Source organism: Aythya ferina (genome assembly GCF_964211825.1).
Source record: "Aythya ferina genome assembly, chromosome: 1".
Lineage (NCBI taxonomy): Eukaryota > Metazoa > Chordata > Aves > Anseriformes > Anatidae > Aythya > Aythya ferina.
In genome coordinates this window covers 72,420,726-72,440,153 of record NC_140296.1, presented here as the reverse complement: position 1 = coordinate 72,440,153, position 19,428 = coordinate 72,420,726, and the positions used below count along the sequence as shown (strand labels likewise).

Here is a 19,428-nt window from a genome sequence, read left to right as displayed (position 1 = left end):
CTGTTAGTGGCACAGCACAGCCAAAATCCCCCCCCCGAGCACCGTCGGTCCCTCAGCCCGACCTGCAGTCGGTCACAGGGACCATCAGGGCGGGCTCCCCGCTGCCTCAAGCCCTGCCCGCCTTTACCACGGGCCGAGGGGCTGACATTGCAGCAGGGTTTGGGGTTTGGGGTCCGCTCTCCGCGCTGCCCTCCCTCCTCCTCCTCCTCCTCCTCCTCCCTGCCCGTCCCTTCCCCTCCCTTCCCCCGCCGCACATGCCCAGAAGGGCGGGAGCCGCGGCGCGGCCGTGACAGCGGCGCCTCCCTCCCTGCCTCCCTGCCTGCCTCCGTCCCGTCCCTCCGTCCCTCCTTCCCTCCCCTTCTCCCTTCCCTCCTCCCCTGCCCTTCCGCTGGGTGGGTGCCGCCGGAGCCGCCCCCGGCCCGCCGCCGGAGCCCCGCCGCGCCACGCAGCCGGCCGGGCGCCTTCCCCTGGTCTCCGCGGGGCGGGAGGAGGCAGCCATGTCGCTATTGTCTGCGCTGCTGCCCCTGCTCGCCGTCTACCGCGCCGGCATCGCCGCCATCCTGCGGCAGCTGGGCCGCCGCCGCCGCTGCCCCCCGCCCGCAGGTGAGCACCGCGCCCGGACGCCGCGCCGGCGCCCCCAGCGCGGAGCCGGGTAGACCTGGCGGCCGGGGCCGCCGCCGCCGCCGCTGTCTCCCCGCGGAGCCCCAGCGGGGCCGCCGCGACCTTGGGGGCGCTGGGGCCGCCGTGCCCCGCCGGGCTCCTCCCCGCCGCCCCCCGGCCGCGGGGTGTGGCGGGGGCCGGGCCGCAGCCGGAGGGCCCCGCTGCGGCTTCGCTACGTTTATTATTATTACTATTATTACTATATATATATATATATATATTTTTTTCCTTCCTTCCGGCCGCTTTGCCTCAGAGCGGGGACTGCCGGGTCCGGCCCCAGGTAAGGCGCTGTGAGGGCGGGTGGCGGGGGGGGGCTGCCCCTGCCCGGTCCCTGGCCCCGCAGCCCGGGCTGGCAGGAGCCTCCGTACTGGGGGTTCGTGATGGCTGGGGAGCTGCGCTTTCACTTTTTATCCCTCTCTTCTTTTTATTATTATTATTTATTTTTGGTTCGCAGCATGCTTAGTAACAACTCTTCTTTTATTTTTATTTATTTTTTATTTTTGTCCCGTAACATTGACAGAGGAAGCTTTGAGTTTGCCAGGAAGCGAAGATCTGAGTTTCCTCTTCCCTCACGTTGCTCTAGAGGAGGTCAGCGCGCTTCTGGTCGTAACAAACTTACGGCGAGCCGCACAGACCCGTACGGCGTCCTCAGACCTCAGCCTAAAACTCTGTAAAGCCAGCGAGTGCCTCTAACTTCCTCCGCTTAGCAGCCAGGGAGCCTCTGTGGAGCTGCTGGTAGCTTTAACAGGAGGGACGGTGAAGGAAGAAAGAGGGAGCTGGCGTGGTGTCCCAGCAGGGAGGTGAGGCAGACAGGAGGTGTTTGCAGCGAGTGTCCGGAGCACTGTGACGCGCGAGCTGCGTGCTGAGCGCGGTTGTGTGCGTCCTGTCACACGTGGCCTCGTGGGTAGCGCTTCTTCTCGTTTTCTTCACTCCTGGCAGCTCTGCAGGAGGCTGGGATTCTCCTTTCTCTTTCTCAAAATGCAGGGATGAAAAAGGGAAACAAGCAGAAGAACCCTAACAACAGAGAGGCAGATGTGCGTAGAGTTTGAAGTCATCTGAGCATTTTTCTAGCATTAGTTTCTCTTGGCAGAGTAAAACCGGGTATTGTGCCTAGGGTGCGTAACACTTTCCAAATCTTTTTTGAACCAGGGAGAAAGAGCATGATGAAAACGTGACCCAAGCGTTTTGGTGCTGTTACGTTCTTTACTACTATTAAAAAAATGTTGAATTTGGAAATGCCAGATTAAGGCAGCGAACATACCACCAGGGAAACATCAGCTGGCCCGAGTAGGACTGGGACAGATTTGACAGAACTGGAAAGCTTTCCCTCAGTCCTGTCTCGGGGTGGTTCCTTCCAAGGACAAGTAGTTTCCTCCTCGTACAGTTGTTTGTGCGCAGTTGCCTCTTGGCAGTTGCTTGCTGCATTGCTTTGACTCAGTGTGTCTAGCCAGGGCTTCAGAAATGTGCCAGCTTGTCAACAGGAATGTTTTCACCTAGATTAGCCATGTTTTCATGCCGTAATTTCAAAATTGGGACTGCAGCGTGACAAAAAGCTAAAGTGTTTATTGCGATATGCTTAATTAAAGCTTGGATCAGTTAACTCAGCGTACTGCAAGAAGTTGCCAAGTAACTTTTCGAGGCAGGAGTCTCAAAAGCATTGAAGTGCCAGTGTTTTGGGCTGCCCGTGTTTCTCCGAGGGGCTGTCCTTAGCTCTCAGAAACGCCCGCGCTTGCTGGCAGCAGTAGCTGCCAGAGGATCTTCCAGGGGAGAGAGGCGAAGGGAGAAGGGCTGGGAAGCGCTGCTGGTGCACGGAGCCGTGTCTCCCGTCCCAACTCCTCGGCCTCGATTCCCCCGTCCCAGCACCGTGGTTGTGCTGCAGCGCCGGAGCAGCCCCGTCGCAGAGGTGGCACAGCGGAGGGATGGCTGGGAGCTCATCCTCAGGCTCTGTGCTGGTGAGTGAAGGCAGCGACGAGGTCTGGTGTAAACCCAGCCCTTCTGTCTCCGAGGCGTGCGGTTAGTTTTCCAAGAAGAGCTTGCTTTCTAGTGCTTACCAGAGAGATTTTCAGGACTTCAATTCAGAGTAAACCAAACTAGTTCTTTTTCTCTTTCCCTAAACTTAGTCAAAGTTGTGTGCCCTTGGCACACACACTATCCTGTCTTTTAAAAGTGATCATCTCTTCTGCCGCATCTTACTGGGCTTCTTCTCGTTTTTATAAATGGGATTCAAGACAGCTTTTTTTCGGGAGAGGGAAGAGTTTGAGTTCATGGAATCTAGATTCAGTGTGAAAAGTTAATAATTGATTTGAGTTGTGAACTGAAAAGATCCAGCTCTTCACTCTGAAAGTGTAGCCACCACCAGCTACTGCCTCCGATCCAGAGCAGGAAGCTTTGTCTGAAGTTCTGATCTTGGAGCACAGGGAAGGTGAATCCAAAGCTGGGAGGATAAGCGGGGCACAATCAGCGATTGTGCCCTGCTAAGAAAAAGCAGTGTGCAGAACTAAAGGGGAAAAGGCTATTTATGCTCCAAACAATTTTCCAAGCATGAATCGCAGAGGTGGTGTACCTGCAGGTGGCTGGTATAAGCTGGGTTAGTTAGTGCCGCGGCGAGACCCTCTGCTGACCCGTATCGGCAGGGGTGGGCGACTCGCATAGCCCAGAACAAAAGCAGTCCCCTAGGTTACCAGGTGCGCCCGCTCACGGCAAGCACGTGGCCTCCCGTTCCTCTTCGTGGGACAGGTTCGCACTGTTCTGTTCAAATTGGGTGCATCGACCTGAGACAGGAGAGGCGACACATCTCGTCCTCAGAGCCAACATAATCAGGCGACACAACGGAGCAGTGAGCCTCGGCTTACAATGAGGACAGGGTTTCAGAGACTGCCTCATGTAGTCCTTCGGCGGCTGGACCAGCACGGGGGGCGTCCCGATGCCACGGCAGGGAAACTCGAGGCTTTGGCTGTTAGTCTCTTTGGGGGGAGAGTGCTAACCAACTGGAGCTTCAGCTGTTGCTTAATGCTTTACTTTTCCTCTTTGATATCCGATTATGCTCTTTACTTATTGCCGGCAAAAACTAGTCTTTATTTCTACAATAAATCACTGCCAGTCTGCTATTGCCTCATGTATCACTTTGTTATTTGGTATCCAGAGAACTCTTGTTGTCTAACAAGTGTTCAGTGGACTAAACAACTCATAGTTTCACTAGAATTTACTATTTCGATGTTCCTTGCAATGCTTCAATTTAAAAAAAAAAAAAATGTCCTGTTTGTATAAAGATCTTGATATAATCAGCTCTTAAAAAAGAAAACTCTATTAAGTGAATTGCTAAAAGATGGACTATCTTTAATTGTGACACCAGGCTATTAACTCTGGAAAAGTGGTCACTGAAAGTCATCTTATTGATGGATTACAAACAGTTTTCATGTACTAATAATTCCTTTTGGAAGTTTAAAAGCTTCTCAAGGAACTTATTTGGCATTTTCCTCCTGCCTTTTGTCTTCTGTATATGTGGTTTGATTGAAGTTTGGTAGGGGAAGACTAAATGCTGAGCGTTTTGCAGTTTGGAAGCCTGAGTAGTTAAGTTTGGTATCTGCGATGTGTAGAAAATGGGCTTTGACGAAGGCGGCAGTGAGTGAAGTCCAGAAGACCTTAAAGCTGACTGATAGCCTTCTTTAAAGTGATCGGAATATCATATACATGTATTTTAATTTGCCCTAGTTTCTAGTTAATCAGTATCATAATTTGCACCATGTCTATTTATAATTGATCGTGAAAGATTAATTTGAGAGCATGCATCTCTTAATTTTAATTCCTGCGCTGAGGGCTTCTGCTTTATATGCCTAAAGCGTAAGAGCAGACTAAACACTTCCTGCTCGCAGGCGTACCAACGCCAGGTTTTAAAACATCCAGTTCCAGAGGTGGGCAAAGAAACCATCAGACAGGAAAGATTGATGGTAGGCAAAAATTAACTTGCATCTAATTCTTAATCCCTCTCCCCACGCAGGCCCATCAGAGAGCTGCTGAGGTAGTTTTAAAAGTTAGGAAAGACAACTTTTATGGTTACCTCTGTGCTGAATGAGGCAAGGGTTCTGCCAAAAAGATACGGTGTAATTACAGCCTGTGTCACTGCTGCGTGTGCACAAGGGGGCAGAGCGAAGGTGGCTGCACACCTGGCGTGTCCCAACATCCAAATCCCTGCTTTCACAACCCAGCGCCCGCTTTGGACATCGTTTTTCTGTCTGCCAGTGTGGAAACGGAGCTCCGTCTGCCACCAGCACAGCGCCTGTGCCCTTCGTTGTGGGGCTGAGCCTTCAGTCTCTGTCCCTGATGACCTCAGGAGGATGAGAGCGGACTGGGGCTGAAGAGCAGGGCTGCGGGAAGCAGCCTGGCCTGGCCCAGAGCATGCCAGGAAACCTGGTCTTTCTCCTCCTCTTCCTCCTCCTGATGTCAGCCCCAAGGCCAGCAGATGATGAAGGGCTGTCCCCAGGCCAGCAGTGCTGGAAAGCGCTGACCCCAAAACATGACAGTGGTTTTGGCCTGGCTGCATGTGTGGGAGGAGGAGGAGGAGGAGGAGGAGGAGGAGGAGGAAGAGAAGGGCAGCAGCTCCTCCGAATCCATGCTCTGTTGCGGTGTGGGTGGGAATTCAAGGGAGAAGGCAAAGGTGCTTCCATAGCCTGAAGGCTGTCTGTTCACAGGGAGGGTTTGCAGTGGACCAAAGCAGTCCTATTTTTTTACAGTGGAAGGGTAGGTGAGCTGAAGGAGAGGGCTTCTGCCAGCTGCCTGTGCAACACGGATCTCTTCCTCCAGAAGAATATGCAAGTGCTCTTATTTATTTGTTTTTAACCATACTGCCAGCTAGACTGCACACCTCTCGAGGAGAGGCAGGGATGATTAGTAGTTTACATTAGAGCTACTATGACAAGTTGGAATTGGTGTACAGCGTTACAACAAAAGCTGCATTACGCTGACATGTCCTTAACTGTGGCAATGCTGCTCGGTGCCACTAGTGCCAAGTGCCAGACCTATCTAAAATTGATGGTAAAGCTGTAACATCCATAAGAGTGAAGGGTGGGGAGAGTCTGTAACTCTCCCTTGCTCTGAAATAACTTGTGTTTTATCAGTCCGTGATGAACTTTTTATGGTCCCAGGGGTGTCATAGTAATTTTAAATACTAAGGAGGAATCAATTCCATTATTACAGTGCCTTCCTCCTTGCTTTTAGGAACTGCCATGTAATTGCAAAGGAAACTGTAAGATTTAACGAAATGCCAGGAGCCTTTATGCCTTCCAGAGATGCCGTGTCATGCAGTGAAGTGGAAGACACCGAAAGCAATAAGGACGCATACTGATAGGACGTATCTTGTCCATAGGCTGCGTGATGCTATAGCAGGGCTACGTTGTTATATATCACACCATGTTGTCATTCAGAATCACCAGTTTTGGTGAGATTGCATACATTGGTGCTGTTAACATGCACATTTTTAGAATTACGCAGCATTACTGTGTTGAACCAATACTTTATCCTGGCAACTTAAAAAGTATTGAGTGAATCACAGTAGAGGGTATATGAGTAGTCAACCCCCTCCACTCCCCCCCACATTATAAAAGGTTTGCACCCAGAAGTAAATCTTAAGATATCAATAGTGAAAACAAAACAAACAAAATACCTGCCCTGCACATCTCGTGCTAAGTCTAAACCAACAGCTGTGCTTAAATAAATATATTTAGTCTTTGATTTTTCATTCAAGAAATTCATGAAGTGCTGCAAAATACCTTCTGCAGCTCAGAGGGAAAATATCTTTTCTCTGTGATGCTTGTTGACAGAGGAGAACATGCTGGTGGAGCTGCACCCATAAATTTTTGGGGGATGCTCCCTGACAGCAAGTTTGGAAAAGTCAGATGCTTTATTCCTACCCCAGCCAGCTGGTCTTATTGCCCAGGGATTCCCGTGTTTTGGCACAAAGGCAGCTCCTGAGGAGCAGAGAAGGGAGCTGTCACGTTGCTTTCGGGCTGGCTGCAGGAATCCTCTTTCAGTTTCTCTTCTGCCCTCTTCCCCGGATCTTCACAGAGGAGGTCCCGGCAGTGCTGGCTGATGGCTTCCTTCTCCCTCCCTCCCCTGGTGAAGGGCTGCTTGCTGCGGCTGGGTTGGTGCTGGGGGAGAAAGGGAGAAGTGTTGGGGTGCAGTTGTGCTGCCAGGGTGGCTTTTGGGTACAGGGGAATAAGCTCTGGCAGGTGGCTCTGTGTGCAGAGACGCTGTAGGCCTCAAATAGTACTTGCATGTGACTGCTCAAGCAGTGTTTTCCTGTGTGGGTATTTAGCTACAGATCGCTAAGCCTTGCCTTCTCACCATCTTCTCTAGCAGGTTGCCCCCATCCTCATGCCAACTTCTTTAGTCTTTTGAGGAAAGGACGGCAAAATTATTTTCCAGCTGATATGGTTAATAACTTTTATTAGTGCTTTCCTGACTGCCTTTTCCTGTCATTATAATGCAGTGTTATTCCAGGAACCGAGACTGTGAACTAGCGCTTCAGGAGGTTGCTTTGGTTTCTGAAAGAGAAGGACAGGAAAGGTGTCAGAGGCGTGTTGTTGATCTGCATGCAGGTTCAAATTTTGCTTCCTTTTGTTTCTGTCAGAAAACATCTTTACATTTCAGAGGAGCAGATTAATGCCATAATTTGCATCACAGCTTTCTTTCTTTTTTTTTTTTTTTTTTCTAAAGCAAACCCTGGGACAGTTAGCTCGAGCTAACACAGCTTCTTTCAAAATAAACAAACAATAAAACCTTTGCTCCTTTCAGTAGCAGGTTTCATTTGAAATAAATATTTGTAGTGAAGTTTAGAAACCCTTAGGCAAGAGGATGTCAGTCGAGCCCTAACTATAACTGGGGGGCCTAAGGGACAGGAAAACACTATAGCAAATGGTCTGGCTTGTGTGACAATAATGTGTGAACTGTGTGGCAGTTGTTACACTTCCTCTACCGAGAATTATGTAAGTCCAGAAACAAGATTTACTCAGATCTTCTAGCTCAGTTTCACAGCAAAATGTGCTGTATTAAAAAAACTTTTTAATTTTTGACATTTTAATGGGCTTCTTGTAGGTCACACTTCCTGCAAATCTCATCTTTAAATTTGCAAATGTAATTAGTAAGGTAGGTTTCTTGATATATATTCAGAGAAACACTGCTTTCACGTAGTTAAGTGTGGACAAACTTGTGCTTTCTCATCGTATCTTTATCTTACTGCCTTTATCAGGTACTCATTAATGAGTGAAGGATCAAAAGGTGGGACGGTGGCCAAGAAGCAATGGAGAATAAAAGTTTAGAAGGTTCCCCATCAGACCTAAAGTTAGTGGCTCATCCGAGAGCAAAGAGTAAAGTGTGGAAGTACTTTGGTTTTGATACCAATGCAGAAGGATGCATATTACAGTGGAAGAAAATCTACTGCCGTATTTGCATGGCGCAGATTGCCTATTCAGGGAACACGTCCAACCTTTCCTACCACCTCGAGAAAAACCACCCCGACGAATTCTGTGAGTTTGTGAAAAGCAACACCGAGCAGATGAGGGAGGCCTTTGCTACCGCCTTTTCAAAAATCAAGCCAGAATCATCGCAGCAGGTTGTTCAAGACAGCCTCATCATGAAGACCTACCAGAACTATGAAAACAAAAAGCATCAGGAACTGACATCTGCAGTCATCAGCTTGATCTGTGAGGGCATGTATCCCGCCTCCATCGTCGATGAGCCCACCTTCAAGGCCCTCTTGAGAACAGCTGATCCTAGGTATGAACTTCCTAGCCGGAAGTATTTCTGTACAAAAGCTATTCCTGAAAAATACAATGCCATTAGAGAAATCGTCCTAAAGGAGCTCACCGACGTTCTGTGGTGCGGCATATCCACAGACATGTGGAGGAGCGAAAACCAGAACAGGTCATATGTTACCGTCGCGGTTCACTTTCTCAGCAGCAGTCCTTCAAACTGCCTGGCGGTTAACTCACGGTGCTTAAAAACATTTGAAGTACCGGAGGATAATACTGCAGAGACTATCACCCGAGTCCTTTACGAAACGTTCATCGAATGGGGAATCAATACAAAAGTCTTTGGTGCTACGACAGATTACAGTAAAGACATTGTGAAAGCTTGCTCTCTCCTAGATATTCCAGTGCAGATGCCTTGCTTGGGGCACACTTTCAATGCTGGAATACAACAAGCTTTTCAGCTCCCGAAGCTCTGCGGCCTTCTTGCCAGGTGCCGAAAACTGGTGGAGTATTTTCAGCAGTCTACCATGGCGATGTATATGCTGAGCGAGAAGCAGAAGCAGCAGAATATTCTCCACTGCATGCTGGTGAGCGATCGCGTTTCCTGGTGGGGCAGCACGCTTGCCATGTTGCAGCGTCTCAAGGAGCAGCAGTTTGTCATCGCCGCCGTTCTCGTGGAGGACAGCAACAACCACCACCTCATGCTGGAGGCCAGCGAGTGGAACACGATCGAAGGGCTGGTGGAGCTGCTGCAGCCTTTCAAGCAGGTTGCGGAGATGATGTCCGCTTCCAAGTACCCAACGATCAGTATGGTGAAGCCGCTTCTCCACATGCTTCTGAATACCACCCTGAACATCAAGGAGAACGATCTGAAAGAAATCAGCATGGCGAAGGAGGTAATAGCGAAGGAGCTGTCAACCACCTACCAGCACACCCCGGAAATAGACATGTTCCTCAACGTTGCCACTTTCCTGGATCCTCGTTACAAAAAACTGCCTTTTCTTTCCGCCTTTGAGCGGCAGCAGGTGGAAAACAGAGTGGTGGAAGAAGCAAAAAGCCTGCTGGAGAAAGTCAAAGAAAACACCTTTCGGACTGAAGAAAAGTTCTTCGCGGTTTCGGAGGAGCCTCCGGTGAAAAAAATAATTATCTCCTCCACTCCTCCTCCTACTAGTGTGATCAACAACATGCTTGCAGAGATCTTCTGCCAGACAGGGGGTGTGGAAGACCAGGAGGAATGGCACGCTCAGATTGTTGAGGAGTTGAGCAACTTTAAGTCTCAAAAGGTCCTTGGTTTGAATGAAGACCCGCTAAAGTGGTGGTCTGACAGACTAGCGCTGTTTCCAGTTTTACCAAAGGTTCTCCAAAAATACTGGTGTATTCTGGCCACAAGGGTCTTTCCCGAACGCCTTTTTGGTTCTTCTGCTAATGTTGTCAGTGCAAAGAGAAACCGGTTAGCCCCAGCGCACGTGGATGAGCAGATCTTTTTGTACGAAAACACTCGGAATGGGTCCGAGGCAGAACCGGAGGATGAAGACGAAGGAGAATGGGGTTTGGAACAGGAACAGATTTTTAATTTAAATGACTCGGTAAACGTAAACAACAATTTCTTTAATATCCGAGACAGTGGGTTTGTTTAACAGGACTGCTGTGGTGCATTTAATAACAAAGAAAAAGGTATTTGTCTTAAGTTACCAAAAATACTTCTGTTTATGCTATGAATGCTGTAAATATTGAACAGTTGTAACAAACTTGATTTAGCTTCCATTGTCTATGTTTTTCCCACTGTCTTAAAACATCAATGAGTTGTGATTAAACAGCACTGAAATGAATGAGGAAATAAATGCTACAAAGATCGTGATTTCTGACTGTGGCCCAGATCTCAGAGAGCACTTAGCCATGTGCTTCCTTTCCGCTTGCTTCAGTGGGAGAGAAACGCATGCCTATGTGCTGTCTGTAATGAAAATATTTTTCCTGAATCAAGACCCTGAGCAAGGGACTTTTAAAGTTCTATGCCTCCAATTATAAATCCCACTTGATTTAGGGCGTTAGCTTTAAATTTTGGATTTTAAAATGTTATTCTTGAATTCCATTAATCAGAGCAGCAAAGACTTTTAGAGTGTGTCGATGCTATAGAATGAAAAAAAAGATCTTGAGCCTGATTTTCTTTTTCACTACCTCATATCTTAGGCCTGGTCTGTGCTAGATGAGATCAGCTGGTGTAATTCTGTCAGTTAGGGAACTATGTTACTACATTCACCGGTGTCATGCTGGCATAGGCCGTAGTGTGGATGCACCTCCACTGGGGCAATTTATTCGGCCTTCCAGTGCGGTATAAATGGTATAAACGCTTCCAAACTGGTATGGCTGTGTCCACATCGGTTGGGTTTTACCGTGGAGCTGTTGCAGCTAAATGGCAAAACTCCTTTTTGTCCGGGTGAGCCCTGGCAGTAGCACACAGGGCGCGGGAGGGTGGCTGCCTATACCCAGGAGCAGAGCAGCGAAGGCAGGAGGCGTGCCAGGGCCACGGGTCTAACTCTGTGTGCGTGTGTTATAACGTGCTTAACCTTTTAATTTAAGTGGGCACTTCGCCCAGGGTAGCTAAGAAGTTTTGTTGGTGAGAAAAGCAGAATAAAAAGCTTTAATATTATGTAAATATATTTAAAGGAGGGGGACCCCTCCGTTTCCCTACACGTATCCGGTGAGTCTTTAGGATTGTTTCTTGTTACGTTAGCACTTAAAAACCTTTTTTTTTTTTTCTTCCTGTCTCTCTTTTTTTTTTTTTTTTCAGTTTGTAGAGTGGACTTTAGTCTGGTCCAGTCAAATGTTTGAGTACTGTTTCCGATTAGTTGTTGTGTATTGCAATTGTTTCCTTTGTGTCTCTAGACCTAAAAGTTTTCATCCCTTTTAAGAACTTGGTTAAAAAAAAAAAAAAAAGAAAAGGAAAAAAAAAAAAAAGTAAAAAATATCCAACAACCAAAACCCCACATTTCTTAGGAAATACTGCAGGTCATAAACACGATGCTAGTTCACATGTGGCACAGAGTGGGATGGCAGACAGCATTCCTCTGTGCAGCGTGGAGGAGGGATCTTGTCACTGCCCAGTGACAGCTGAGGGTTGATGTTTTTTTGTGGTGGGCATCTTGTCCCTCACTCGAAATCTCCCAGCTCTAACTGTTCTCAAAGGGTCAGTCTCCCCTGTTCAGATGCCAGCCTTTCCCATCTATCCATAAAGTAGTCAAAAAATTAAGTGAGGCAAATTCTGGAGCTCTCTTCCCAGCTGCGAAGAGCGGACTCCAACCAGCTCCCTGGTGGTGGTCTCGATGACCCTGCTGCTAGAAACGTGCGAGGTCTCTAGGGATGGGAAAGGCCATGGCTGATTTAGCACGTTTGTGTAAGCACAGCCCTTCTGTAGAGAGGCCAGTGGAAGACTGGTCATAACCATTACCGGGGAAGAAGTCTTGACTTTTTTGTCCCTGTGGCATCCACAGACTTGTAGAGAGGGCCTGGCCAGCAGGAACATGTGAAAATGGGAATGATGCTGGAATTGAATATGCTACCAAACTGCTTGTTTATGTGTTGGTCGGGTAGTTTTTGCAGGTGTCAGACCTCCCTCCATGTGTGGCAGGAAGGGGTGTGTGGATGCGCTGCAGAGGTGGCTGCAGTTGCCCAAGATGCAGCACGAAGGCTCGGCGCAACAGACCCATAGGCTGTCTACGAGGGCCTCAAAGTCGAGTCGAGGAAGGGAGCAAGGTGCAGGAATGGTTTTAAGGCCCTGCGAGCACCTGCCGTGCCCAGTTTCACCACCATGTGCTGCCAGGGAGCTGCAGGACACCAGCGTGAGGCATGTGCGTCGCCCTCAATGCCAGGGGCTGCAGGACAAGCCTGGGGCAGCGCCTCATCCTTATGGGGCGGAAAGCACACAGCGAGGTTTATGGCTTGGCTCGCTCCTCACCCAGCTGTGCTGAGAGTGGTGTGATGCACTGTTCTCTCCCTCCTAGCTTCCCTTAGTTATATAGATATTTTTTTTGGTATCCAAAATAAAGCTGTAGTTGGTTCAATTGAGAAGTCTCGGTATTCTCTTAAAAATAAAAAAAAGGGGGGTAGGGGAAAAACAAAGCCATTGTTAGTTCTACCCGTTGTTTGTGAGATTTTTATTTAATGTTCTAAGCTTGGAATATTGTTAAATAAACCAGAAAAATAAGTTAGTTACTAGAGTATTTGTCTGATGTGTGTTCGTATCTGCAGCACTTTATGACTTTGAACTCTTCCGCAACAAGGGGAGGTTATATTCTAAGGTTTTGAAACTATGCATTTATTTTCCTTTTGATCCTGTAAGTTATTAAAAAAAAAAAAAAAAAAAAAAAAAAAAAAAGCTGTATAAATCTTTTGGATTAAAAAAATATGACGATGAAAAACATCAGAAGTTTAGACAGTTTCTCTTGCTTAAATATGTGTGGTGTTTTTTATTTAACAATATATTTTTCTGTTGGTTGGTTGGGTGGAGAAACCAAGTTGCAGAGCTATTTTAAATATTGCTACAACAGGAGTTAAGTTGTTATTGCCAAGGGTGGGCCTGGGATGCATTTCCAAATTATGCTATTAAGTTAGATTTATGTTCATGTTTCTTGACAGCTAATTTGAATCCAAAGTCTGATGTCTCCATTTCTTTCTGGTACAGCTGAGGCATCTTTTTGGAGGGGCAATAGATAAACTTCAACTTTTGTGTACTTTCATGCTGGAAAAGTGACTTTTTAAATGTTTTCAAAATGCATACTTTAAGTCCAAAGAAGAGCCACAGCTACATGTTCCCAATTCAGGGTTACAACTCGAGGGGTTAGGTGCGGGTTCTTGTGACCAACAACGTCACTGGAAGGAGTTTTCTTGAATGACCAGTCTTGAGAGGCATTTCACCTTTGTACCACCAGGATTTATGACGAAGCCAAAAGGAACACACAGAACCAAACTGAGGTTGAAAAGGTGAAATTTTCCAGCAAACTGTATTAGAGTTTCCTTAGTTTAAATTAAGTAAGGACATACATTTTTGGATTATTTGCAGAAAGGGTACGTTAATTTAAGTTTCTGTTGCAGCAACGTATCAAGGATCTTGCTGAAATCAGCACTCTGTCTTGCCAAGGCTCCTTAATAAAATGTTTCCTGCCCCAAGTGAATATCTTAAGAAACCCTTCAGAGCAGTGGAGCTGGAGATACCTGCAATGTTTTTCATGTTTTGTGGTACCTTAATTTCACACTGTGAAGAAGAGCTTGGCTGTGGGAGGCAGTGTTGCTGCCCCCATCGCCACAACCCACTGCTACCAACCCGACAGAAACACAATATGTGTAGCACATGATATTCTATCATTTTTATACTCCAGGAATCTGATGATGTTGGCCTGATTGTTTTAAAGTTGGAACTTTTCCTTTAGTTAATATCAGCGTGGTCCAATTAGCTGCACAGAAGCATTTGCATGCGGGCAGGAGTATGAAAAGCAAAAGAAACCAATGCTGGTTGCAATACTCTGTAGGACCCCTGACGGCATAGGAGTTAGATGTAGTTCTGCATGGCTTTGTCCTTTCTGCGGCAAAGCTGAAAAAGAAGGGACTGGTTAAGGACATCATTTTGGAATGAGAAGATGTGGATTTTAACATACAAGTTGCAGATTTTACATATTCCATGACAGTTGGGTAAAGCATGATTTATACAGGAAAGCATGATTTATACAGGAAAAAATGCATTTTCATCTCCACACAACTCAAGTCTGTGGTCTCCGTTTCTGTATGTGCCTCTTGGAGGAAAGTCTCCTGAAGAGCGGTGGCCTGGCTCTGTGGGCACAGTGCTGTGTGGCACAGGCTGTCTTTTTGGTACACTGGCAAGCCTTGGCTCCTTGGGAGGTTTAGGCGTTGTGGCTGTTCCTTTTTTCTTTTTGTTTGTTTTTGTTTTTGCAGGCCAAGACTGAATGGTCTATGTGGTCATACTTCCTCCAAACTACTGGTTGTCTGCCATATTCAAGATGTGTTTGTGTTTTTAGGAGATATAGGGAAATTACAGATGTTGTCTTTATTCTTTTAATAAAATTACTATTTGGTGCTGTGGATAGAAGTTAACGATACAATGCAATTTTATGTCTGCCTTAAAAGCACATCAGTAGAGCCCTTCTGAAGACTTCATAGTTTTGAAACTGGAATTTCAAGACATGCCTACAGTTGCTGTGTAATTTTCCATAAAAAGTATTTCCTTTAGGTTGAACAACAAAGATCGATTAAATAGATCTGTACTGTTTCTACAGTCATTCTCAGTGCTGCTGGAGTTGGGTTAAAATGCTACAGAGGAATTAAGTTTACCATGAAAAGACAAAGCACCGTCTTTCAGCTTAACTTGTATTTTAAAAACTTCTTTACCAATAAAATTTGATTTGGATCTTTAAAAAAATATAAAGGCTGTTGTGGAAACCGTTTTCAAACGAGATGTCCTCAGACTCTGAAATGTTAATATTACAAATTTGGAGCGTTTATATTGACATTTCTGTGCAGGGTGCTATTGATTTACCTTGCTGCTGGAAGAAAAGGTTACTGCTCAAAAGAGCGACGCTTCCATCTGCCATGCTTTGAAGAGGTAATCAGTCGTAGCTCTGGTATTTTGTTCAGAGAAGTTGGAGAGGCTATTGCCGGCTGCACATGGATGCTGCTTTCCATGCCTTTCAGCTGGTACTTACTTCCAATGACTTTTATAGTACTGGTATATTATACTATATTATGCTATACTATATTATGTGAGTACACACCTTGAGTACTGTGTTCAGTTTTGGGCCCCTCGCTACAAGAAGGATATGGAGGTGCTTGAGCGGGTGCAGAGAAGGGCAACGAAGCTGGTGAGGGGCCTGGAGAACAAGTCCTACGAGGAGCGGCTGAGGGAGCTGGGCTTGTTCAGCCTGGAGAAAAGGAGGCTCAGGGGCGACCTTATCGCTCTCTATAGGTACCTCAAGGGAGGCTGTAGCGAGGTGGGGGTTGGTCTGTTCTCCCACGTGCCTGGTGACAGGACGAGGGGGAATGGGCTTAAGTTGCGCCAGGGGAGTTTTAGGTTAGATGTTAGGAAGAACTTCTTCACTGAAAGGGTTGTTAGACACTGGAACAGGCTGCCCAGGGAAGTGGTGGAGTCACCATCCCTGGAAGTCTTTAAAAGACGTTTAGATGTAGAGCTTAGGGATATGGTTTAGTGGGGATTGTTAGCGTTAGGAAGAGGTTGGACTCGATGATCTTGAGGTCTCTTCCAACCTAGAAATTCTGTGATTCTGTGAATCCACTTACATCAGTACAGAGTAAAGCTGCAGTTCCTCCTTGATAGATATTTTTGGGAAAACATTTGCAGTGGTTTTACTGTTTAGACACTGTTACCAGAGGCAGACTGTCAGAAACAGGTCTGGGTATTTTTAAGGATACCAGAGGCAGGAGAGGATAATTTTATTTGAAAATAAAATAAGAAATGTTGCCTTTATTAACACTCTTAGGTAGAACACTAATTAAAATGCACCCATAGATGTTTGTGATAGTACTATAGTTTATCTAGTTACATCCGTAGAGAATGAACATTGTTGGCTTACTGAGTGCACTGCAAGTCTTTCTGTATGTGTCCATAGCAGCATGTGCACAATGTCACGTTGAACTGTGATTCCCTAAGCAATGCAGAATAAGGTTATTATATTTTTTAAAGTAGTTTCTTTTATTGCATATGATTTTTTCAATACGTCATTTCCCCAAAATACTTGCAATCATAAATGAGAAATTCGTCTTTATTTCTCTGATGGATGCTGATTTGCTTTTAAATTTTACAAATTTTGTATCCCAGTGTTTTGCTCTGCTTTTGTAGACACCATGACTGAAAGGGTTTAAATCTCTGTTTTCATTGGTGTGCTTTTTCTCATGAGTCATCGGTGAGGTTTACAGTGGTAGGATTTTAAAATCCTAACAAGTATGGTGTCAGGCTGGTGTCAGGAAATCTCATGCCAGAAACATCCAGCCCCACGTCAGAAATGCTGTGTTCCAAACGAAATCTTTATTTTCTCAAATGTAGTTTTCTGATGTGTGTATTTGAGAGAGAAAGTGAAAAATAAAGTGCTTTTACAAACAGTGCCCTGTTCTGTTTTATGAGTGCCAGTCAAGTTTGCTCCGAGTTGGTATGATGGGCACACTGAGTGGTTTAGCCCCAGACTTGTGTTTCTTGAGCACACAGCAGAACTTAGATGAACAGAAAGAACCTAATCACCACTGAATTTAAAAAATTCAGTTGCTGTATTAATGAGAACAAATAGGAAGTGGGTACATCTTGCTTCTCTGTTCAAGCTCAGGGAAAGAAAGAGGGTAGTGGGAAAAATAATGGAACAGCAATCTGAAGTTCCTACGGTTTTTATAATCTAGCGTGGCACATGTGAGGTTTTCAAGGACAAACCTGTAATTTTGAGAAGTAAAGCAGTTCTCTTTCATTGACCTACATGTCAGAGCCGTAGCGTTACTCCACACACGACAGTTGGTCTCTTTTATTACACTTTTCCATATGAGAGCTTGTAAGGAAGCTGTCTTTACTCATTCTGTGTTTCTGTTCACATAGGCCCTCTGAAATTGGGACTACATTTAAAGATATGAAATCAGTAATCTGCTCATAATCTGTCATTTCAGATCTGCATAAAACAAATGCTTTGCACACTTCTTGGTGTTTTCATGCTGCTGCTGGCCATAAACTCTGCCACCCCCAAGCACTGCTCCCTGCAATGGCAACAGAGGGTTTTCAGGAAGAAGACAGGGGGAGCAAGGGAAGAACAACTTCCTGTTGTAATCAGTTGTTTAGCAGGTGAAAGCCCAGAGTTAATGGCTGTTTCCAAGTGATACTTTGCACAACTTCCCTGGTTGACCAAAGAGATGTATTCCCAGGCATCACATCAGAGACCTCACTGCTGGTGATAAATCTGGGAGGCCTTAAGGGAGAGAGCACTATAGGGAGATTGAGCTAATTTTGGGATGAGTGGATAACTTGTGCTGAGCCTGTTTGCAGTACGTATATTTTCTTGTCTCTATTTTCAGTCCCGTGTATGTTAGTGCTAGGGTTGGCTGTGCAACACTTATATTCAAAATACAGGAGTAGAAAAATATTATCTGTGTACTTTTAAGACATGGTAAAAGTAGGTGGAAGTTCACATGCATTACACGTGGTTTTCCAACTGTTTTGCATGAACAGTAGGATGAGGATGATACTGAGCTTACTCTGTTATGTAGCGTTATGGGAGGAAGAATGGCATTGCTGCTGGGAAACAGCGACCTTGTGAGTGTGGTGCCTCAAACTGTGGAGCAATCCTCAGGTGAATCTAAGGTGCTCAGATTGTCTGAGTCTTTGGTAGCCTTACAAACAAAACCAGCACCTTTTTCATGCCCTGTGCTTCCCGTCCCACCTCCCCTTCATTCCTTCAGCTAATGTTCAGCTGATGGTAAGATTGCAGAGTTCTTCCTGGAGAGGGAAATTCACAGAGAGGAGGAGAAACTATTTGTCAGTTGTTAAGAGTATTGCATATACTTTTTGCGTCTTTTTTTGGCAAAGTATAGTAGAGTTGATGGAAGATAATTTCTTTGTATTTATTTATTTATTTTTTACCCAGAGGCAGGATCTGAAGTAGCTTGTAGTATGTGTAGACTGGTGAATTCTTCCTCCAGTGACTGGTTCAGCTCAGTCTGCAACTTTTGGTCTGTTCGCTATGCTTCTTCAGGCTGTTTAGGAGATTTGCTATGCTCTGCAGAGGGGATACAGATTCTTCCGTCATGTTTTTGCTGTGTTTTTGTGTTGCTGGGGCTGCTTTCTGGTCTGCACTTGCTTGAAGGAAGGAGATGGGTCAGGGTGTTTCCTGTGATGCTATTCCTGCCTTCGGCTGGTGAACCGTCCTCAGAAGAGGATCAGGCAGATAACAGCACTTCTGGGTGATCAGTTTGCAAGCTCCAAGGCTAAAAATGATTCATTCTTTCATATTCATTCTGAGGCTAAGATCAAGATGTTGCACAATGTGGCCTAAAAACTATACTTCCAACCCTTGGCATTTCAGAAAACGTAGCTCCTGGAGTTAGTTGTGCAAATATAGATTTAGGGATTTAGTCCTTAAAGCAATCCGTTTTGTATGCTCTGCCTTCTGAACCACTTGAAATACTTGCATCCCAGGTGTAACTCCCTTTAAATATCTTTTAAGTAATGGTAGTTAGATGTAGGTTTTGTACACAGTGCTTTTTTAGATGCAAAACCCAAATGGAAGTGGGCGATCTTTAAGGTCCCTTCCAACCCAAACCATTCTGTGATTCTAAGGCATATAGGGCAAAATCTAACATTATGAGGGGAAGGTTGGGTGTCTGTGAAGCTTAGCAGCTGAAGCACAGTGAGATTTCAGAGCTAGGCAATGCATCACGTTTGTGCTAGTAGGGCATTTTGGTGTAAAGATGGGCAGATGGTATCTTGCAAAGGACAGTAAAGTGCTAAGCTGCTCCTTTCCTCTGCGTAAATTCCCTGTTGCAGCATCACTTCTTCCTGTTTCCTTTCTGATCATATACTTCTTTTTTCCTCCTCCGTCTTTTCCTTATGGTGCTATTTAATATTTCTGATTTAGAATTAGTTGACTATGGGCTTCTCTCAGAATTTCTGGGTCTTCCCTATCCCCTTTGTTCTAGTGTAAGTCTTACATGACCGTTGCTTTCATGTCAGCCCTATGCCATTACACATGATACTTCACCCCAAGCATACTATTCAGTTGGGTAGTTGGAAACTTGGGCAGTAACTCGGTGTCTCTTCTTTTGGGGGGCTGCTTGGGGTAGGGTCTGCTCATTCGGGTGGTAGAAAAAGCTTGTTTAGCATTAAGCTAATGCTGCAACTTCAAACCAAACCAAACCATATAAAACCAAACCAAACTATGAAGTGTAGTTGATCTGTAGCACCGTGGGAAGGGTTGTTCTCCAGCTTCCATCCACCGCACACCATCTGGAGGCACCAGAGGTTGTGGAAGTG

At 45.9% G+C, this 19,428-nt stretch overlaps 2 protein-coding genes across 2 annotated transcripts in view; both read left to right on the top strand.

Moving 5' to 3' along the window:
- Positions 1 to 239: 239 nt before the first annotated feature.
- Positions 240 to 19,428, top strand: part of DHRSX (dehydrogenase/reductase X-linked) — a 173,745-nt gene continuing 154,556 nt past the window's right edge. The window contains 3 exon segments of the mRNA XM_084505905.1: positions 240 to 273; positions 276 to 312; positions 314 to 603. Of these exon segments, the coding sequence (XP_084362031.1) occupies positions 255 to 273; positions 276 to 312; positions 314 to 603 (346 nt within the window). The 5' untranslated portion in view covers positions 240 to 254.
- Positions 1,006 to 13,148, top strand: ZBED1 (zinc finger BED-type containing 1). The gene is made up of 2 exons (XM_084505891.1): positions 1,006 to 2,612; positions 7,904 to 13,148. Exon 2 carries the CDS (start codon positions 7,955 to 7,957, stop codon positions 10,040 to 10,042), a length of 2,088 nt encoding a protein of 695 aa, XP_084362017.1. The 5' UTR covers positions 1,006 to 2,612; positions 7,904 to 7,954; the 3' UTR covers positions 10,043 to 13,148.